The sequence below is a fragment of the Ursus arctos genome, unplaced genomic scaffold (assembly GCF_023065955.2).
Source record: "Ursus arctos isolate Adak ecotype North America unplaced genomic scaffold, UrsArc2.0 scaffold_8, whole genome shotgun sequence".
Classification (NCBI taxonomy): Eukaryota; Metazoa; Chordata; class Mammalia; order Carnivora; family Ursidae; genus Ursus; species Ursus arctos.
In genome coordinates this window covers 67,089,715-67,113,292 of record NW_026623100.1, presented here as the reverse complement: position 1 = coordinate 67,113,292, position 23,578 = coordinate 67,089,715, and the positions used below count along the sequence as shown (strand labels likewise).

The 23,578-nt window shown below is 38.4% G+C and overlaps 1 protein-coding gene across 19 annotated transcripts in view; it reads right to left on the bottom strand.

The window, feature by feature from the left end:
- The window catches only part of ITSN2 (intersectin 2), a 139,120-nt gene that overhangs the window by 75,526 nt on the left and 40,016 nt on the right, over window positions 1–23,578 (bottom strand). For 11 of the 19 annotated variants that reach the window (XM_048222839.2, XM_048222840.2, XM_048222831.2 and 8 more), the window contains 9 exons: window positions 22,747–22,886; window positions 17,525–17,588; window positions 16,843–16,980; window positions 16,304–16,389; window positions 15,345–15,607; window positions 14,324–14,473; window positions 11,128–11,268; window positions 10,031–10,118; window positions 6,184–6,323 (listed from right to left, as the gene is read on the bottom strand). In XM_048222839.2, the coding sequence (XP_048078796.1) occupies window positions 6,184–6,323; window positions 10,031–10,118; window positions 11,128–11,268; window positions 14,324–14,473; window positions 15,345–15,607; window positions 16,304–16,389; window positions 16,843–16,980; window positions 17,525–17,588; window positions 22,747–22,886 (1,210 nt within the window). Of the gene's footprint in view, window positions 1–5,155; window positions 5,237–6,183; window positions 6,324–10,030; window positions 10,119–11,127; window positions 11,269–14,323; window positions 14,474–15,344; window positions 15,608–16,303; window positions 16,390–16,842; window positions 16,981–17,524; window positions 17,589–22,746; window positions 22,887–23,578 lie in introns of all 19 variants that reach the window. The other 8 variants (XM_057309345.1, XM_048222828.2, XM_048222833.2 and 5 more) reach the window with 1 other exon arrangement.

Here is a 23,578-nt window from a genome sequence, read left to right as displayed (position 1 = left end):
ACTTTAAAGTGCTTTTACACATAATATCTACATTTGATCTTGATAATATTCTTGTAAAACAGATATAATGATGACCATTTCTGAGGCTCAGAAGATTAAGTGACTTGCCTAGTTTTGAAATATCTCCACTATGTCATTCAAACTCCAGATCATACCACAGATTCTGTACTTATTTTCACTTAAATTCACTTTCAGCTAAATTACTAAAATACCTTAATTAGGTAGGAAACATTTTAAAAATTAAATGATTTAAAGGGATTTGAAGCAAACAGTATTTCATGTCCATTCTAAAGGGGGTAACTGTGAGTTAAGAACACAAAAGCAGCACTCTGAGTAAGAGGAGGAAACATCAAGTCTTAGTGATAACCATTAACCAACCCTAGTGTGCTCGTTCTCTCAGAGCCTGTTAAACAACAAGAGGGATCACCCACCTCCATCCTGAATCAGATGGGCCATCAGTAAAACTCCATTTTAGAAGCACTATCTAGAGTAACTGAGGACTAGTGAGTAAGGCCAGAATGACAAAACCCCAATAAGGTTTAGGACAGAGGTCTGTAAGTCCCAATTCTGGTGCTGACAGATTCCACTTTCTTTCTAAGGAACAGCACCTCCTCTATCATTATCCCAAGTCGGCAGTGGTGACCTTCCAATGCACTTTCCAATGCACTGAAAGTACTGTGGAGATTCAAGGTGATCCCTACCCTAATAAGAAAAACATAAAAATCTGTATGGTGCGTAATAGTTCACAAAGCACTTCCGTATATTGCTATTTCATTTAATCGCCCTAAGACTCTGCAAAGAAGGCAGAGCAGATATTGTCAGCTTCATTTTGTAAATGAAGAAAGTAAAATTTGGAGGTTAAATAACAAACAGTTACACAGCTAGCAAGTGGCATTGGTAGGACTAGAACTCATTTCTCAGATTCTGAGGCCAATACTTTTCTCATTATATGTGTGTTAAAGATACCACAGTGTGTGAATTTCCTTAATGGAATAAAGGCCTGTCAAATGTCTCATCTTGAACCCACAGGCTTTGCTATGTGTCCTAGTGTGACTTGAGCAAAAGAGTAAGAATTACCACTGATCCTGTACATGAATATTACAGGGTCCAGTAGAACATAATTTCTTCAAATGATTTTAAATATTACACTATACTATATTAAATATTCCATCAAAAGTAGCCTAAAGGAGTGATTACTCCAGATGCTCTACTGTCTCAGCTCATCGCCTGTCTTCCTCCACGGCCAACGAGGCCCATTTTCTCTCTCACCTGTCGACTCACCTGGCCTTCCTTTGTCATCCTTTATTACCCAAATTCTCATCTCCAGAACGCTGTTTATTCTTGATCTGACCCAATCTCCCACCTTCCTCTCCTCAAATCCTTCCATTGCCTGGGAACTTCCTGTTTGTGGTCAGGAAGCTCCTCACCTATCTACATAGCTTCTCTGAACGGAAATTCCCTTAGCTCTTTGTCCTTTTGGCTGATCCCTCAGGATGCTACTTTTCCTCTATCTCTCTCTCAGTTTATTACCACACATTCCACTTACATCAGGGTGAGGGGATAACTAAAGTTATTTTCCTTGCTCTTCACTGCCATTTCCAGGCCATTATCTCTCTTCCCTCCTCTGAAGTCATGCTTTTCTGAGGCTCATATCATCTTGCAACACTCCCCTCCTCTTCCTCTTTATTGTCACCTCTTGATCACCTGGTCTGATCCTCATTCATTAATCTTCACTACTCTCCAAGGTTTTGGCATCCACATGGATTCGATCAAAACCTCAACTTTCCTTTTTACTCCACTTAACTCACCATTTGCATTATTATACCTTGAATCCTGACATCATTAGAAACAGAACTACCACTGATTAAATATCTCATTCTTCAAACATAAGCTCTTATCCTTGGAGCTCTTCTTGGACCTGGTACACCCAATGACCCCATCACTTTCTCCTTTTTCATCGGCATCCTTTCCTCTCCTCACACCCCTTCATGTCCAGTTCATATTTCAGATTTCATCTCTGTAATTATTGTGTCAAGATCTGCAACTCCCTGTCCCTCCCTTGTTGTCATGTCTATTAAAACCTCAAACCTGTATGAATCTATGAACCTACTTCACCCTTCTTTGTGCTTTTATCTAAGCAGCTGAATTTTGGTGGGGAAAAAATCATACAATTAGGCATACTACTTCCAATTTATTTTCATGACCTCCAACTTCACACAGGCATTCAACATTGCTCAGCACACCTACTGTTTTCCTCTACTAAGCATACACCCCCTACCCCCACTTAGATGTCTATTTCACGCCTACTTCTCTCTCTTGAAACAGAACTACCTAAACTTCCCTAATCTGGGAATTTGGGAGTTTCCAAAACTCCCTAATCTCACATCCATTCTTCTCATTACCAGCTAATAATTTTGCCTCATTAAGCCACCAGACTGGAACTCCCTCATCTTCCCATCTCAAAAATCAATAAAGCTTCCTGCATCTGCACCCAACTTGTAGTCTGGTTGGACTTATTCCATGTCCTCAACTACCCAGGAAGATTCCTTGTAATGGTCTAACTTGCTTCTGATTTTAAGTCTTGAAGCTGTCAGCTTCCTACTCTCCACAAGCAAATTTAGCTGCATTCACACTCATCTTTCCCCCATATGTTACACGCAGTCTTTTTATCTAATCCTTAGATCTATGCTCTGGATTATACTTCAATCTGGTTCCCCCGGACTCTATCAATTACCACCACCTTATATATTCAACCTCAAGCTCTTCCTTCCTTCCTCCCTCTCCCTTTTGTCTCCTTCAAGTTTGTGTGTGTGCGTGTGTGTGTGTGTGTGTTAAACATTTTATTTATTTATCTGAGAGAGAGAGAGAGAGTGAAAGACCACAAGCAGGGGGAGCAGGAGAGGGAGAAGCAGGCTCCCCGCTAAGCAGGGAGCCCAACTTGGAGCTCCGCCCTAGGACCCTGGGATCATGACCTGACCCGAAGGCAGATACTTAACCGACTGAACCACCCAAGCACCCCCCTTTTTTTTTGCATCTAAAAAATAGTCTTAACAGAAAAAAATACAGGGAGTCACAAGTGTTCCTAGAATGTAGGATACATGGTTCTCTGCTGTTTTCTGACTAATTCCTTTCTACTTTTTTTCATAAACTCTATATATCAACCCTAAAATGCTGCATATTTTTTGAGAACATTCAAAACCATTCATTCACTCCACAAGTATTTACTGCCACCCACTAACGTTCCACGTACTCCTACAGGTGCTGGGAATTCAGCAACAAGATATTCGGCTTGGCCAGGCAATCACCGTTAAGACAGACATGGTCAGTTACCTCACCAGCTCTAGTCTCTCCATTCCCATTCCTCTGTCCTAACCAAAACCATCTCTTCCGCACGTAAGCATATGCCTCACAGAAAGCTGATACCACCTCCAAGAGTGGTCCTGATTATTTTCTCCCCAGCTTTCTTGAGATAAAATTGACAAATAAATATTGTATATATTTAAGGTATACAACTTGATGTTTCGATATTAATACACAATGGGAAATGATCACCATAACTCCGTCAATTAACATACCTACCTCACATAGTTACCATTTTCTCTATCTTAGCAAAACTCAAGCATACAACACGATATTGTTAACTAGAGTCACCATGCTATACATCACATCTCAGAACTTATCCATCTTGCAAAACTGAAACTTTGTATCCTTTGTTCTTCAAGTCTTTCTTAAACCAAAAAAACCCTGTTTTCCTTTGACCTCATGCTTTCTTTGCACTCTCCTCCTAGAGCTGTTTTTTCACACTCACTCGGCCCTTCCTAACTCCCATTCATTCCTGATCTGCTGCAGTTCAGCTTCTGCTCACTTAACTAAAATGGCACTTTCAGAACAGCTCTTCAAAGGTCTAACAATTCCATGGGTATTTTTCATCACTATGTTAACTGACTGCTCTGCAGTGCTTTGCAGTGATAACTATAGGAGGCCTCTTTTCTTGCTGTGACAGCAGTCTCCCGGCCACTCTCATCCCCTCTTAGTTTTAATCCTAAATTGCCTCTGATGAAAGTATCAACAAGCAGTGAAAGGCTGGAATGCAGGAAGCAGAAGGAAGAAAGTAAAACAAGAGACAAGAATAATCTGCTGGCCTGTGGAGAATCAAATGCTAACTGAAATAATCAGACTTATGTGTGTGAGTACAGCCCACAAATTAATCATCAAACCTCATTATGTAGATGAAAAAATGTAGGGTGACATTTCTGTGCGACCTATAGCACAAGTTCTAAGACCAGATAATCCGGCCATTCATGCTACAACCATAAAGGAAAGGCTGACACCATCTTTCCAACTTGCGCTACCTTTGCTTAAATAACAAATGAGTTCTACTTATTATGTTCTTGTCTTCACTCTGTGTGAAGACATATACATATATATGCAACAGCCCTACTGCTATAGAATGCACAGTCAAAATCTAGGGTCAGCAAGAGCCAAATACAAAGCACCTTTCTTTAAACTACATTAAAACAGAAATTCATTGAGTATTTGAAATACTCTGTGCACTACGAATGACAAAGTGAGCTATTTATTTATGCATATGATTTAAACATTTTTTATTTGAAGTGCAAGCATGTCTAAACATGAGGCCTGGTAACTAGACATAACTAAAGCTGCCCCTGCATTATTGGTTCTCTAAGATTTTTCCTTCTAGCAGTATTAGGAAGCAGCCTGGTATATACATGACATAACCTCGCCCTACATTTCAGAAGGAATAAGTTTTATTTTAAACAATGATTTTCAGTGATATGGGTAAATGACTTAATCTTACATTCCCTTAGCTTTCTTTTAAATTTAATCAGTAATCATCCCAGCAGTTAACCCAACACACAGGGATGTTGTAAGGGAAATAGGTAGTTATTTCTAAGTGTCTTGAGCTCCTCATAAGACAGGTTACTCCGGGCAACCCTACGAATTTCTGGCATTAGACTCAAACAGGCAGTTAGACAGCAGAAGGGTATTCAAGCAAACAGAAAGAAAAAAGGTTCACATTGTGTATATTATTTCAAACAAAGATACTCAGATAAATGCAAAGAATAGTCTAGTTTTTAAGAAAAGAAAACAGTAAAGTAACTCAAAGAAAAGAAGCTAGATATTAGAAAATAACCTTAAGTAAGAGGAAGAGGTTGTTGAGACAGCTTAGCAGAGACAAAAGGCACTGCAGAACAGAGTCATCCATATTCCCACACTGTAAGATAAGGCAGATAAAAAGCCAATTAAACTATGTACAGATTTTTAAAAAATTATGTAGGGAAGATAACTTGGCTGGCTTCTCTGTCCATCAATGACAAATTATTGGGTTTTCTTTAAAAATTTTTCTACAGAATATATGCTCATGTAAAATGTATTAACATTATTCACCTAAAATTTCCCCTCTGTAACTGAAGCCATCATGGTCTCTTTTCTTTATAATGTTCACTCTATAGTTGGTGTAATATTATTCTAAATAAGTCAGCAAAAGTCACATGAAAAGATAGATAGCTGTGACTATTCCCAAACTGGAATGATGTGCCATCAGTCTGGATTTTACCTTTTAATACTTCTTCTGTAGGTGTGGCTTCAGTATACAACTAATACTGCACAGAATGGTAAGCATACAGACATCTGCTCTGCCACTGCAGCAAATAATGAATCGTGAACTTAACTTTCATGCGAAGTTCAGAGTGCCAAATTACGCTTTGGATTTCACTGATTATTGCATTACTTCACAAAGGTTAATTATAACAAAGAAACAGACATAAGAATTTAGTATGTTATAAAAGCCTCTACGTTAGAACTATTTTAAATAATTTTCCGTATCTACCATCTTAGAATTTTGCCTAAGGTCATGTTGGCTGAGATCCAATTTTCTATACTGACAAAGGCACTTACTCTTAAAATGTACAGATGCCGATAAAAACAGTCAAGAACTGGAAACCATGGTATATCACCGGTTTCATTATATGACAATGTTTATAATATCTACAGAGAACATGAGAAGCAATCTTGTAATCCTGGTATAGCTCAAATTATAAGTTAAATTATGCAAATATACTACATATAACAATAACAGCTTTTGTTACTCATTCCACTAAATCAAAATGAGGAAGATAAGAAGGCAGCTAACTAAAAATGAATATAATAGAAGATAAATACCTTTAGTTGATTGTTAAATGAATCCATTTCAGATAGCTTAGATGCAGTTTCTTTTTCAAGAGCGTCTAATTGTTCTTTAAGTCTTTGGCATAATTCTTCCTTTTCCAATGATTTTTTATGAAGCAAACCAATCCCTAAATCTGAAATACAAACATCAGATAGTTTACATTTGGTAGAAATTCTTCTGTCACTACTGGTAGCTGACTTTTACTCTCACAATATATCTTAGTCAAACTCCTACCATGTACACCTTAAACTTACAGAGTGATGTATGCCAATTACATCTCAGTAACACTGGGAAAAAAAGACATATAAATTTAAGATTGCTCCGTGGTAGTCTACACGATGGCTATTTCATAATTTACCTAACTATTCCCGTTTGGACTGCCATTAGGTTGTATTCTAATTTTCTACTATTTACATAAAAATGCTGCAATAAATATCCTCGTACCTGTATTTTAAACCACATGTTAAAGTATTTTACGTGGCTAGGAGGTGAAAGAACTGCCATGTAAAAGGATTTGAACACTTTAAATTTGACAGAAACTGCCCAACCATCTTTCCAAAAAGGTACACTAACATAAAATGACACCAAAGTACTTGTTTCTGCAAGTACTCCTCCTCAACACTGGATACTATCAATCTTTTTTTTCATTTTCTCTAATTGGCAAAAAAATGAAAACTTATTGTTATTTTAATTTGTATTTCCTTGATAAACAACTGAAATCAAATCAACACCATTCTAGGCTTATTTGCCACCCTCCTGGATTGCCTCACCCTATCCACTGCCATTTTTCTTCCTGTTGGGTTGTCTTTATTTCTGATTTGCAGCAGCTCTAAATTCTTGTTGTACTGTATTTTCAATGCTGTACTGTTTATGATGTCTTTCATCATGAAAAAGTTCATTTTTATATAATCAAATCTAAATATTTTCCTTCATAGCTCTCAGTATTATTTGAAGAAACAGAAATTTCTTGATGCTGAGATTATAAAAATATTTTACTTTGTTTTTATAACAATTTTTCCAGAGGTATTTTTTATGTTAATCCTCTTAGTTTACCTAGAATTTATTTCTGTACAGAGTGAGGTAAAGAGCTTCCTCACCTCCCTTTCAGAGAGTCAACTGTCCCCCAGATCACTTTTTGAAGTAAGAGTGATTACTGAAAGCCCATCCTTTCCCCACCAGTGTTAAATGCCAACTTTATCATATCCTAAATTGTCATATATATACAGGCTTGTTTCTAGACGCTCTATTCAGTTCCACTGTTCTGTTTTCCTTCTGATCAATAATATACTACTTCAGGGACTAGAACTTTCCTAACATGTTTTTAAAAAAATTCTTTTAAACTCAACCAATTAACATATAATGTTTTATTTGTTTCAGGGGTCCTAACATGTTTTGATACCTGGTAGAGCTAGTGTCTTTCCCCCCACCAATGTTATTCTTTTTCGAATCTTGCCTAATCTTGCATGTTTTCTCTTTTGGGTGAATCTGTGAATTATGTTGCCATGTTTCATTTAAAGAAACCTGAATGGAACTGAATGTATGGGATGAAGCAGTAGAGAATGACATCTTTACAATGCTGAGCAAATCATTCAGGAACATAACATGTACCTACTTATCCAGGAATCTTTCATATCTATCAGTAAAATTTTATAGCTACACATTTCTTTATACATAGCAATGAGAATGCTAATGTAAATGAGACCTTTGTTCATGATATTTTCTAATTAAGTACTTTTGATATGTAGTAAAAGTTACTGATTTTTACATGCTCACTTTTTATCCAGACATCCTGCTAAATTCTAATTCTCTAGCGGCTTTCCAGTATTTCGACAAATATTTTCTCAAGAAATTACACATCTGCTATGTGCAAGGCACTATACTATGTTCAACAGCAGGGGAAAAAGAAGGACAAGTCATGGGTCCTAGCCTCAAGTAGTTCAGAGTCTAGCTCAGTTGGGAGACAAGCAATGTGGAAAAATTCAGTTAATTTACATTCCTAGTACTCTTCAAAATGAGCATGATGAATAATGGATGTTTCAATACTGAATCTGAATACAGCATATCTATGAGCCCCATGTTAGGTAACTGAAAATCAAGAGAGGCAATGTGGTGGCACGGTGGGCTTTGGACTCAGACAAGAATTTGAGAATGACTATTGTACCACCTTGAGCAACTACTTAATCTCTCTGAGCCTCAGTTTTGCTGAGCTGCACAATGGGAATAACAATACCTACTTCACTGGGCTGTTGTAAAGATTAAAGGACACAGTGCATGAAAACTGCCTAGCACGGTGCTTGGCACATGGCTGGTAATCTTCAGTGGCAACAGAGATGCAGAGAGGAATCTAAGGGATACAGAGTACTTTGCAAACTGCAAACAAAAGCTTCCTATTTTGAACTGATAGCTATAATAACAGGTGATTTGGATCACATTCTATAAGAAAGACTAGCTCTACCAGGTCCCCAATAAGACATATTCTACATTCCATTCACAATCCAAATACTAAAACAACGAGAGTGATGCTATGCTTTCTGTGATTGCGCACATCAGGAGGGCTGGCTCATTCTGCCTCTGGAATGCCTGTGGGGGGGTGAGGTGGGGGTTGATACACTTTGAACAGCCAAGGAAACAATTATGTGCAAGGCAGACGGTCTGGACAGACTGTTTCAGTGGAAGGTGGGAGACATAGCAGGAACAGTTTACAAAAGTAAATTCTCTATTCCTGATGTTTCTTCCACATAAAGGGCCCTTCATTAGGACCCCATTCTCAGCTTCTTTCTACCCCTTCAGTAACTGGTGAGCTCAAGATAAGGACCTGGGCATACATAGCCTAAACTCTTCCAATCCCTGTGTTCTTGAGACTAAACTGCCCACAGGAAATCTGTTCTACTTTGTCATACACCTAGTTGTTACAGGGATGGCTGTCCCACTCACAGGTAAGCCAGGCTGTCCAATATCAGCTTTACCAAAAATGAGGCAATATTTTGGTCTCTCATATGTCTTGCTCCTTTGCCTTATTTCTCTATTTGCTCAGAACTTGGGCAAAGATGACGGATGTTATTTACTGGACTTCCTAAAGAGCCAGAAGTACAATAAAGAGCCCTGGAATGGAAAGACTGACAGATACTCAAAGGGAGACATTTAGGATACTTCAGTTACTTCTAACATGGTATTTGCAGATTTACTTTTCTCTAAGTAAACCTTTCTTCTGTTGTGTTGTTACAGGCATGCTAGCCAACATGGAGATCTTTTTTTCAGTATCCTGGTTGGGACTTGGATCAAGAAAAATGTTACATTCCATAAATTATCTCGGACTATTTTGTTCCAAAGGTGTCAGAAGGCCAAACTGGTAAAAGTCTTTATATGAATCAGTTAGGTGATATGAAAGGTCTGGGAAGGGCATTCCATTCTGCTTAGGCCTAACACTGCTCTACACTAGCACCCAGAATCTCACAGGTGTGGTCCCATGGTAAAATCTCCTGAACCATTCTTTACCATTAGTGTAGGATTTTGCCAAAATGCACGTACAGTCTTGTGTTAGAGCCAAACCTAGATCTGATTTAATTGTAGTCTAACATTTTATTTGATTGATATTTGAAACATATAAATAAAATGTAATCAAGATAGGAATTCATACCGCAATAACTACTTATTTCATTTTTATTTACTTTTTATCGCTAAAAATGCTCTAACATCTGTGATTTTTTCACATTATCTTGAAATTTTTAACTACAGACAAGAAATGCTATGTATAAGAGAATAATGCTATTTTAACAAGTAACAGAGTATGACTGGTACATTCAGAGAACAAAAGAGGTAAAACAAACCTTAGAGACTTACCAGGTGTGTTACCGAGTTGCATGTTCTTAATTCTTTCATTTAATAATTGCTTCTCAGGTACCAAATAGATAAGCTTATTTTGATAATCCTTATTTAAAAAAAAAAAGTAGCGCCTGATTAAAATTCTGTTATGTTGTCTGAGAATTTTTTTAAAACTTAAAAACATGATTTAATCACTCTTAAAACTTAGTATGGGAATAACACGTTGCTGTAAACTGCTTACAATTTATGAATAAATTAGAATGGAATTATGCATGATTTAAAATACAAATATTTAAACATAAATCCATTTATGAATGACTGGCTGGAGAAAAGGTGGTGAAGAAAGTCTTTGTTAATGGGGTGTGTCTAGAAGTCTTACAATTTTCAGTGTACTGATGGATGTCAGCAGGCACAAGGTGAGAGGTGCCTTTGCTATCTGCACTAAAGGGTATTTGTAAGCAGGTCATGACACCCCAGAATGAATATCAAAGAGAAACTAAAAACTCAGGAATATCTAAGGAAGCAGGTTTAAATCACACAGGAAATGTTATTTGGCCCCTGTCTGTACCAGCTATGACACAGAAAGACGACTTTGTTAATTAATTGCTAGTCCATACAGAAACAGAAATTTGGTAAGAGGACTCTAACGATGCAGAATGCTTCCAGAGTCCCTATTCTGCAAACCATGATAACTGAGCTAGACCCTGCTGCACAGGTAAAGAAGATTACTAGGTCCCTGAGGGACACACACAATCAACACTCTTACTACAACTGTGAAAGAATAACGTTCAGCCAAAATTTCCTAAAGTAGCAATAAACTTAGTTTAACGTATAGGTATATCTATACATTTATTAAAGACTTAAAAGTCAAAGTGATAAACATCCATTTATGTACAAATATTCAGCAGAATTTAGCCAGATGTCTAGTAGAGCTTCAGGGGGCATGTGAGTTTCCTGATATTATATACAAGATGGTGTATATTTTATATCCTTCTAGGAATGAAGTCTATCAGAGACCCAGAAGGGTTCATCACCCCAAAATGAAAACTGTTCTATGAGAAAGAATTATTAACAACTGCTCACATTTATGGACAATTCGGCAGCAAAGGACTAACCTGAAGTTCTTGCTGGAGTTGCTTGATTTCCATAATTTCCAGGTCACACTGCTTATCTAGAACTTCCAGCTCAGTCTTTTGAGTTTGTTTTCGGAGTCGGACATCTTGAAGTCTGCCTGAGATCTGCTGATGTTTGCCATTCTATAGGAAAAGCATATAAATATATGGTAACATAAAATGCTAATAGGAAAAGCTCCTATCAGGAGAATCATATTCTTATTTAAACTTTTAAATGTCATTTATCATTTATACTCAGTCTAGATAAATATCTAAAACTAAGTGGGGGGGAGCACCAGGCTGGCTCAGTCTGTAGAACATGTGACTCTTAATCTGGGGGTCGTGAGTTCGAGCCCCACATTAGGCATGGAGCCTACCTAAAAATAAATAAATAAATAAAACTAAGTGGAATGTGTTCTAAGGTTGTATCTGTTAGCTCCAGACAGAGTTATTATTAGGAAGAAATGTACCATTCTCAGAGCATAAGAGCCCAGATGTTAATATGAGCAAGCACAAACATAGCACACTGAATTTTTTCTGAATTCAGCAGTTAGACATTAATTTATAATATTAAAATAGAGATAGTCTCAAAGAATAATGAGGAGAAATAAACATCTGCATGTGACTTTCAGCATTACCATCTCTAAGCTTCTATTTCTATCCTCCACATTGCCATCTAACTTCCTCTAATTAAACAGGGGCCAAGAGGGCCTTTTTGGCCACAATTCTCTTCTCCTACACCAAATATTCCTTTCCTCTTCTTCTGAGAAGTAGGGGGAAAAAACAAAACAAAACAAACCAGCAGAGATTCTTAATGGAGGCTAAGGAGAAGAGTGAGGTGCTATGGGCTGAAATGTATCCCCCCAAAATTTATATGTTGAAGTCCTAATCCCCAGGACCTCAGAATGCGACTGTATTTGGAGCTAGGGTCTTTGAAGAGATCATAAGGTTAAATAAGGTCATATGGATGGGCCCTAATATAACCTGACTTATGACATGAGAAAATTTGGATACAAAACAGACACCAGAGATCCACAGGCAGAGGAGGGGCCATGTAAGGAAACAGCAAGAGGGCAGCCATCTGCAAGCCAAGGAGAAAGGTCTCAGAAGTAACCAAACCTGCCGACATCTTGATCTTGGTCTCCAGACTCCAGAACTGTGAGAAAATTCCTTTCTGTTGTTTAAGCCCCCCCAGCCTGTGGTATTTTGTTATGGCAGCCCCAGCCGACTAATACAGCAAGGCGAGGAGGAAAAACGAAGCTTAAAAATCACTGATAAAGTTTTTACTGAAAAGAGTTTCATATTTGAGAAACACATGCTAAAAGGAATAAGCTATGTCCACCCTAGCACTCATGTCCCCATCTTCAGCACGTATAGGCCTGGACCTTCCAGATGCTGCATATTAATGTGCGCTACTGCTTGGTATGCAATCCAGGTTCTCAGGGAACACAATCAATCTTAAGGTTCCCTCTTATTATACTTTTAAGGAAAAATATAGTCAGACAGCAATCCAAGTAGCTACACAAAGAAGTTGAAGATTTTTAGGCCTGTTTTGTGGTACTATGGCATGAATACTAATTGCGGTATGTTTTCCCATCCATTTCAAGGCATAAAATAGTACCTTTATGACTACAAATGTTGTGATTTTTAAAAACTTTAATTTCAAGTCATCAACCAAATAAAATGTTAGACTCCAATTAAAGAAGATCTGAGTTTGGCTCTACGACATGGCTACACATGTATTTTTGCAAAACCCTATTATACTATCGGGTCAGGCTTATGGAATCTAGGGTTGTAGCAGAATAGAATGCCTTCCCTACACCCTGTCTATTTTCTCACCTTGTATTTACAACAAAGTCTTTTAAACAACTTGACTCTCTGACATCTGAAGTGTAAAAACTGGTAAGCATACTGGCCAATATTAGTGAAGAACCATAGGCCTGGAGAACTGGAAGGAATCCTAAGAGACCATTTAGATCGGGAGTTTCACACCATTTTTTCTTTCTAGCAGAATCCTTTTTTTCCAAACAAATCTAGTTAAAACTCTAAGAAAAGCAAAGCAGGTAACCGTGAAGCTTGTCTATCGCTGAGTCATGGGAAGTGCTGGGGAGAAGGGAGCATTGCCCTGCTGCTTTGGCATCCGCCCCCACTGCTGGTCACCCCTCTGCAGACCATCTTCTAGACACCAATTTCAAAACTGAAAATTACTAAACTAAAAAAAAAAAAAAAAAAATTACCGAACTAGTACAACTCTTTATTTTACAGATGGGGAAACACAAGAGAAGGGAAATGTCTTGCCCAGGAATACCTAGTTTGTCAGCTTTTTTTTTTCTTAAAGATTTTTATTTATTTGACAGAGAGACAGCCAGCAAGAGAGGGAACACAAGCAGGGGGAGTGGGAGAGGAAAAAGGCGGCTCCCAGCAGAACAGGGAGCCTGATGCGGGGCTCGATCCCAGGACCCTGGGATCAGGCCCTGAGCTGAAGGCAGATGCTTAACGACTGAGCCACCCAGGCGCCCCAGTTTGTCAGCTTCTGAACTGAGACCACGACATAACTCTCAGCATTCTGAGTCAGTTTGGTAAACTATATTGTCCAGACTGTTAAGAAGCACACATGAGGGGCGCCTGGGTGGCACAGCGGTTAAGCGTCTGCCTTCGGCTCAGGGCGTGATCCCGGCGTTCTGGGTTCGAGCCCCACATCAGGCTCCTCTGCTATGAGCCTGCTTCTTCCTCTCCCACTCCCCCTGCTTGTGTTCCCTCTCTCACTGGCTGTCTCTGTCTCTGTTAAATAAATAAATAAAATATTTAAAAACAAAAAAAAAAAAAAAAAAAAAAAAAGAAGCACACATGAAAACATGACTAATCACATGAAAACATAATGTATTCATGAGGTAGGGTTAAAAAACAATGACAGGGGCGCCTGGGTGGCTCAGTAGGTTAAACGCCTGCATTCAGCTCTGGTCATGATCCCCCAGTCCTGGGATGGAGCCCCGCGTTGCTGGGGCTCCTGCTGAGCAGGGAGCCTGCTTCTCCCTCTGCCCCTCCCCCCCACTTGAGCTTGAGTGCGCACACTCGCTCTCTCTCACGCATGCTCTCTAATAAGTAAATAAAATCTTAAGAAAAAATAAAAAACAAGGACACTTTTCAACAGGTAACTCTAGCATCATTCAGAGAAATTTCACTTAAACTTCAGCCATACCAGTGCTTCCAAGTCGAGATGAAGACTCTTCTTTTTAGAGTTTAATCTGACAATTTCTTCCTGTTCTCTGTTCCTTTGATTGAGAAGCTCCTGTCGACGAATCCTCTCCCATTCTAAACGACGTTGTCTTTCAAGTTCCTGTTTTGCTGCCTGAAAATAATGAATTAAATTAAATGTTTAAATTAACAATTTTGCATCACTCAAAAACTGATGGGATGACAAAGATAAAGGTGAGGCAACATTTAGCACTTAGTGGGCTTCAGGGCCCAAGTTAGGAAACTGGGCAAATCCAGTTTTATCAGTAGGCCTAACCTAGAGACGTCCACAAAAGCAGCATCACCCATCAGACTTTTTGATTGCTTCATGGGACCACCTTTTTGCCTGTAGTTACTTTTTTCTTAAACAAAAAGACAATTTCAGAAATACAAATGTTACTAGGAATAACTGCACCTTTATTCTGGTATCAGGGAAGAAAAACCCTTCTCTTGACATTACTTCAGCGTCATTATGATTTCTGTGCTCCGTCCTAAGGCCCTTAAAACAAAGCCAGTCCTCCTAGGGACACACACAATAGCATTTATCCCAAGGACCTGTGCAAGCCCACCCTCGTGCTTCCCCTCCAGACCTTCGACTCCCCACTCTCCGCTTTCTGCTCCAACTCCGTGGCCTCTCACTCTGGATGCTAAGCTTACTTTTGTTCATGCCCTGCCTGGATGGACTCCTTCCTCTGGCTCACCAACCTCAGCTCCTCACTCAACTCAGCTTCGCAATCAGGCCTCCTTTGAATGACTTATCACCTGTAGACATGCCTTTTCTACCCATTTCCGGCCCTGAAAACCCTTCCCAACCAAGGGCCCTCTTCCCCTCCACAAGGGAAGGAAGGGTCAGAGTTGGAGAGCATAATAAGTAAGAATGAATGATGCAGAGAAAGAGGCACAACAAAAATACCCATTTTTAAATCAAATGGAATGAAGCCACTTATTAAATATTTTCTGAGGAAACAAAATAACTCAAAAATAACCTCTCGTCTTTCTATCTCTTTTCTCCTTTCTTCCTCCCGCTGTCTCTCCAATTCCCTCTGCTTCTCCAAGCGTTTTTCTAATTCAAGTTGTTTCTTCCATTCTTGCTCCTGTAATTCTCTCTGTTTGCGCTCCCACTCTTCCTTTTCTTTCTGGGCTTTTCGTTCGGCCTCCCTCTGCTGCTGCTCCATCAGTGCCTGGCGTCGCTTCTCCAGTTCCACGTTCCCTCGCTCGTAGTTGGCCTTCCGCTTGTCCTCAAAAGTAACTAAATAAAGTATATTGTAAGTGCTCTCACATGAAGAGCCCAAGAACGTGGTCTCCAGTTTCAACACCCTCATGCCTTGTGATCATCTGAGTGCTGTTATTCTGTGGGTATTTCCCCAAGGGTAATTTTAACGCAAATGTAAATAGTATTTACTTTTGTCTAAGAGTATTCATTTTTGGAAAACAAATTTCTAAGTTTGAATCCATCTGAGAGAGAGAAATAATTTTACTATTCCTGCCAATAAAAATACTTTCCAACATTTTTCTCAGCATTTTCTTCAAGGACAAACAAAGCTATATGGCTACATACTTGCTTTATTTGATAGAGTTCATTGACTTTTTAATACTTTAAAACATCTACATATGTACTTTTTCAACCAATATTCAAACTTTTCTTTATAGCTAAAGATTTCATCACAAAGCTTGCTGCAGTGATTTTTCCTAAAGTGGGAGAAACATTCTAACTACGATGTCAGACTCTTGCCAAATACACACGCTGTATCTTCTTCCTAAATACACTTCTCATTTTTTACTATCTTACTTTACTGCTGTCAAAATCCAACCCATTTGTCGAAAAGTTTTCTCTTATAGCATATAAAATATTAAGAATGTAATGATTCTAAATACTCATTTACATCTCAAGGTAAAATTTAAGAGAACCCACCGTCAATATACAACGTAGACACTCCAATGTTACCTGGTAATTTTTTCTGAGGTTCCTCTTCTTGAATTTTCTGATAGGAAGGCAGAGTTCCATTAACAGAGTCAATCTGCTTTCCTCCTCTAAGAAAAGCAGACAACAAATTTAGCATCACGCAGTCTGGGAATTTCTAGACTATATATAGAGCTATACTACCAATGACTAGAGCCATTTAATATTCACAATGCAGTATTAAAGACATTTAGAATGCAATATGGTCTAGAGTTACAGTGTATAGCAGCATATGGACTGTCTAGCCAGAGAGATCTGGATTCATATCACGGTTTAGCTGACTGCTGTCCGTGAGCGAGTGTATTATTAATCTCTGTAGCTGTTGGTTTCCTTATCTATAATATGGTGGAAACACACCTATTTCTATACCTTCCTGGTGTAACTCATTAAATACCAAAATCAAATGGCAGTGTCAATGTTTAACTTCCCACTAAACTAGAGCAGAGGCCTCAGGAGATCGCAATGTAATAATCATGTCTGCCCAGGAATCAAAACCACACCTCTTCACTTCAGGAGGCGCCCACCTGAAAGACGGAGGGACAAGCTCAGGAGGCAACGTCAGTGGCAACGGCTGTCCAGCTTTGGCCATGTCAGTGAGGTGCATAGCAAGGATGAACTCTTCAGCTTTCAGCTGCCCGTCACCATCAATGTCAGCCAGGGTCCTAAAGCAAATGTGTACGTTCACAGCTTATAAACAAAGTCTACTTAAAGTATTTTCAAAAGAGGTCAATATTTAATTTCAAAACAAGAATAACGACAGTAAAACAGTTGGGTTAACATATTTTACTGAAATGTAAATATATATGGAAAAGTGAGCCTGTTTTTACCTAAACTTCGCTGTCCTATCACACAAGAGAGGGGAGAAACTTTGAAACAGAAAAGGAAACATTCCTTCTGAAAAGGTAGCTTGTCTTACTTCATGGATAATTCACCTATCAAATCACATTTGGCTCTAAATTAAAAATGAGATATTCCCTAATTCTCCATAGATGCCATTATGAAAAGGCAAACTAGTTTTACTTGCAAAATAATTAAATACTACATTGTCAAGAATAACAATTTGTACAATTTTACTGGCTTTCAAGGTTGCATTAACCTTCAAATGGCTGCTTTTATGGAACATCTCTGAGTCACAAACTTTTACAGAAACAGTATTTTTCTTACAATAGAGGATATATAGTTAAAAATCATAATGGACAAACTCACCAAATAGTAGCTAGCTGAGTTTGAGAAAGATTTGACTGAAGAAGGGCATTTCTAGCTTGAAAACCTGATTGAGTGGGGGAAAACCAGAAAAAAAAAAAAAAAAAAAAAGAAAATTCTTTAGCCTCTTTAAAGTCATGCAAACCTAAATAACTGTATTCCATAAAATACTACTGCTGCTACCCTGGAAGCTTTTAACATCAAAAAGGTTTTACCACGTGCCAGGTGCTGAGCACTCAGTAGTAATCAAAATACAGCCCTTGCCCCAAGGAATTTAAAATCAAGAATTAGTAACTCAAGTGTTCCCCCATGTCCTTTCAGAAAGTCACAATGTATACCACTGACCAACACGAAGGACCAAGTGCTGGCACAGAAAGTACTGGAAGCTGAGCTCTCGGGCCTCCTCGTGCTCCCTATGCACCTCTAAGCACTGCTTTCTTAGCATCTTCAGACTTTCTCATCTCTCTCTGATCTTTCCTCTGTCTCTACTCTCTCTCTTCCAAATGACCTGTAAATGCTGGCATTCCCCAAGGCTCTGTCCTGGGCACTCTGTTCTCTCTGTGTGTTCACATTCATTTCTGTGACTTTAAATAGCACCTAGATAATTTGCAAATGTATGCCCCAGCCCAAATCTCTGCTCTAGGTTTAGACTTCTATATACAACTGGCATTTCACAGGGATCTCAAACCAGATACGTACAAAATGACTCTCTCTCAGTCCCCATTCATAGCCTTCACCCAAACCATTTACCTTCAGCCTTCCCCCCACTCTGGGTGGCATCACTGCCCCTCAAGGGGCTCAAGCCAGAAACCAAAAAGTCACCCTTGATCCCTTCCTCATGTACACTCACATCCAACATCAAGTTCTACAATTCAACATCACTGCATGTCTGGGTCCTTCCCACCCTAAAAGTCCCAATTTAATGTCACCTTCTCAGAAATACCTTCTCTCTCCACCCTATGATCCAATATACTTCCTGCTTGTTTCCTTCATAGCTTGTATCACAATCTATAATGTAACATTTATCTTCCTGTTTACCTGCTTATTGTCTGTTTCCACTGTCATACTAGGTCCTATGGAGAAAAACCTTTGACTGCCTTATTCACTAACATTTTGTACCCAGTACCAGGTACATAAATGCTTAATAAATATTTGCTAAAGTGATGAATACAGTTGTAATCCAAAGTTCTCTAAGGCGCAGTGGGGACTTCTGGGATAGGGTCTGAGAGTAATAACAGCATTCACTGAATGCTTACGATCTGTAATGAACTGTTCCAACTTCCTTTCTCTCCCTCAGCGATCAAAAATATGTTTCTGTAACAGGCTTCCTGACCTGCATTTTCATGCCAGGATAATGGTCACACAGAAATCCCAAGAATCCATTCAGAACAGAAAGTCCCTGTCTGATTCACAGGAGCATTCACTCCTGGTGGGCAAGTGTGTGGATTTCTGACCATGGATAAAACGACATGGCTTCTCTAGGGCAGGTCTCCTAGTCAGTAATGCAGGTGTCCCACCTCCCACTCCCAGGTGACGACTGAGCCATGAATACTGGAAAGTCCGCCCCTCAAGGTTCAGCCTGAGTCGAGAACTACCCAAACAACTCTGCACAGAAAAGAGTACGTCCACCAACTTTTCCTCAGCAACAGCTGCCACTACAGAGCCAGCATGAATTCTCTAACCCGCTGTTTCACTGAGCTTTGAACATGAGGTCTGGGTAATCAAAGCTATATATACTACATGGAACAAACACAAATACACCATAAATTATAACATGCAGTTGGATGTTTATATTATATAACTTTAAAATCTTTTTCAGTCTTAAAAAAATCTGGTCATTTAATAGAAATCACATAAGGAAAAAACACTGGAAATAGCTCATACCGTCTCCCAAATAATTAGTCCTCAGTAGATTTCACATACGTGAGATTTGAGGAGGTCTTTGTGTTAAAAGGAGGACTCTTCTAATAAAGAGAAATGGAAGGTTATTTCAAGCCTGAAAAAAAGGTCTAGTAACTAATGTTCAGCTCTTGGTCAAAGACAACTGAAAGTAGATCCCTTGGCATTAGGCAACAGAGCAAACAGGAGGAAGGAAGGAAGGAATGTAAATGGTTAAAAGCCTACAGGTGGAAGGCTTAAATATGTGCAAGGTGTAAATTATACAGAGGGCTATAGAGAGCCAACAGAGTACTCTACTAGGAAAAGCTCACTTCAACGTCTACACTGTTGGTCTACCAATCCTTTGGATATCCTATTTCCTGTGCCTATAATGTTACTCCCTCCTTCTCTACCTGGTGGACTACTCATCCTATAAGATCCAGCTCAGATGTCATCTTTTCTATGAAACTCTCATATCCTCAGCATTGGTTGCTTTCTCATCTATAGTAATCAACAGCACTTTTATTTTTTATTCATTTTTTTAAAGATTTTATGTATTTATTTGAGAGAGAAAGTAAGCAAGCGAGCAGGGGGAAGAGCACAGGGAGAGGGACAAGCAGACTCTGTGCTGAGCATGGAGCCCGACGGGAGGGCTCAATCTCATGACCCCAAGATCATGACCTGAGCTGAAATCAAAACTCAGATGCTTAACCAGCTGAGCCATCCAGGCACCCCAATCACAGCACTTTTAAACCACTAATCAAATATTATGATTATGTAACCTATATACTATGGATTCCTCAAAAATATGGACCATATCTTCCCCTCTCTGTGCATTCCAGTGCGTCACAGAGTGCCCACAAGATATGTGACTCAGAAACTATGAGTCAATGAATTAATCTAAATAAATCACAAGAGTTTAGGGGGAAGGGAAGAAGGAGAAGAGGAAGAAAATTAGACCACTGAATGCTACACTCATTGAACAAAGCATAACATGTAAGTCTAGGTCAGTCCCATCCTCATACACCTGGGGCTCATGCTCAGTTTCAAGACATAAGAAACAACTATTTTTTTTTTAAATCTTTCCCTTAACTATGAATATATAGCTTTACTCTTGTATGTTTCAGAATAACATTCTCTGAGAATAAGTCAATACATGAACTTCATACAATGTGCCATATACAAATAAAGTAACATTAGGGGACTAATTCTTCATAGTTGACTTTCCATTGACCTTCACATTCCACCTTTGTTTATACTGTATGTTTTTAGTACATACATAAAGTGTACTAATCTAAAGTGTACTGCTTGATGAGTTTTTACATAGGTATGTACACATGCAACCAACATCCTGATCAAGATACGGAATGTTTGTAGAACCTCAGCAGGTTTGTGCATGGTCCCTTCCCCACAGAGTAATGAGAATATTCTAATTTCTATCACCATCAATCAGGTTTCTGGTTCCTCAGCTTCATATAAATATATTAAATAGTGTGGACCCTTTGGGCCAGGCCTCTTTCATTCAGTACATTATCCATGTTGTTATGTATCAGGAATTTATTCATCTTTTTGCTGTGAAGTGTTGTGTTACAGAAACACACAATATGTTTATTCATTCCCCTGCTGATAGACATTTAGGCTGTTTCTTTTTTGGATATTTTGAATGAAGTTGCTATGAACATTTTTGTACATGTCTTTTTAGTCTACTTTTTATTTTACTTTTTAATGCAAAATATAGGGCCCAAAGTTCAGTTTTTCTAAAAATGGGAATTGTGACTTTTCATGAATCTTAAGTGTGTTGAACAGCATATTTCACAGACTCTAAGATGCCATCAATTATAAGACCCATCATTATTTTATGTAACACTAAGAAAAATTAAAACACGGCCAACAAAACCATGACACAGTGCTGAGACACCACCCTAATTTCAGAGATGTTAAAATGATTTAAAAAAAATGTGACTTAAAAATATAGTATATCTTATTTCAAGTAATTTGATAAAATTACAGAAAAATATAGTTATTATGTACTATTTGATACATATAAAATAGCGAATTTTAAGTTATGATATAAAGACATGCCTGAACCTACCACCCAAACTTAACACTAGATCATTACTAAATGCTTTGAAGCTATGCTCCACAACTTTATCTCCAGGCCTCCTCCCGGACAGGGAACTACCATCCTGAATTTTGTGTACGCAATTCCTTTGCCCACTTTTTTCCCCTTCAGTTTCTAGTGGCTTTGACATACAGGACCTTAGACACAAGCGCTGTAGGCAGTGCTAAGTGTATAGAAAGGGAGCAGTCTAGCCTAAGGACCGATCACCCCCTACCTTTTATTTTTCTTAAGTTTTTATCACATAGTTATGTAAATATAAAGAAAACATTGCACAGTTTTGCTTGTCCAATCAATTCCAAGGCCTTCTTGCTCCCTTGCCCCACTGCACAATTAAGAGACCCCCATACTCCTATTCCATAGACTACCTTTCAAATTCTCCAAACATACCATGTACTTTTTGCTCTTAAGATTTTTTTCTCTGTCACCCTCAAATGCTATCACCTTTAATCTCTATGTGTCCAAACCCTAATTCTTCCTTTCATGTTGGAGCTGAAACGCTCCCTTCCTATAAGATGTTTTATCTAATCTCTTTAGTATTAGCATCTCCCATTCTATGTTCCCTAAGCACTTTAAAGCTCTATTATTTTAAAATACTTATTTTATTACTCAGTCTAAACTGTAAATTAGTTGCTGAGTGAAAAGAGGGGGGAAAGTTAAAAGACGGGAACTCTACTTGCCTAATACCCTCTATTTACATCCCCTCCACTATCCTTATTAGAAAAGTTTGGATAATGTTCTAGCATGGACTCAAATGTTCTGTAGGGACCTGAGGTCAAGTCTTATGGGCGCATCTAGGTTGGAACATTAAAGGGTAGACAATGCTCACAGAGGTTTTAGTAAGGGTAAGCACAGAAAGACCCAATTAGGAAGGGGACCCACAGGGAAAAGCTAAGGCTAAGTCCCAAATACTGGTCCTTGTTATAGGAGATTCTCCTTTCACTGCACTAGAGGGTGAGGCTTAATCTTCTCAAAAAGACACCCAAAACTTGGGTGTCTAGCTATGTGTTCAACTTCACTGTAAGAACTTTGAAGAAATCAACCAAGTTCTATCCATCTTTGAACTCTCACACAACTTAAAATATTTGTATTTATCAAATGCCTGCTAAATTTTTTGGATGTTAAAAATTTAGATGAGCTACAAAGTACAAACTCAAAAGTTCTTCAGTAGAAATTCATATAAAAAACTTTAACTCTCTCACATTCTTAAGCACTGAATGCCACCTACCTGAGAGGTATCCACTCATGCTTTTGTCAAGACTATTAAATTTTTGCCGATATTTTAATCTTGAAGGCTGAGGAACTGCCCACTCTGAGGTCCCGGTCTTGGGCGAGTTCCCTGGTAGTGAAGCAGTTGAGGAAGTTGAGCTATAACAAATTTAAAAATTTTATGTTACTAAATAAAATACATTTAGTTAAACCTTATAAGGCAGAGACTTTAAGAATCATACCTTCTATAGTACGATAGTAAATGCTTTTGTGTTTGATATTTTAAAGATTTAAATAATTTAACCTCATTATTAGGAAAGCAAATACCACATGAAGCACAGAACTACCGTATACCAAGAACCTGCTACGTGTCAGGTTCTGTACTGTGCTAGGGCCTTTACAAATACTATGTCTAATCCCTCTGACAAACTTAAAAGGTATTACTGTCCCTACCTTTTCGATGGGCAAACTATGGCTCAGTGATGTTGTGAAAAACAAGGTCACACATTCAATGAGTATCTAAGCTGGGATACCACTACTCTTCTTCTGGGTTAAAGCTAACACTCTCGGTACATTGCTTTGAAGAGTATTATTATGATTTATATGAGGCATGATGAATGAATACTGAAGCTCTTGTGTTTTCTAAAATTTAAAAGATATTCAAGCAGCAGAATTTGCTCAAGAAAAAATTAATAATATACCATAATTATGAGACTTTTTGAGAAACATATACAAAAAGTACATTATTCTGGACAAAAGCTTGACTGATTAAAAACATAGCAGAACATTTTTAGTTTATGTGAAACATTTTTTCAAGCATTTACTAATTCCAAAAATAAAAATTTATTTTA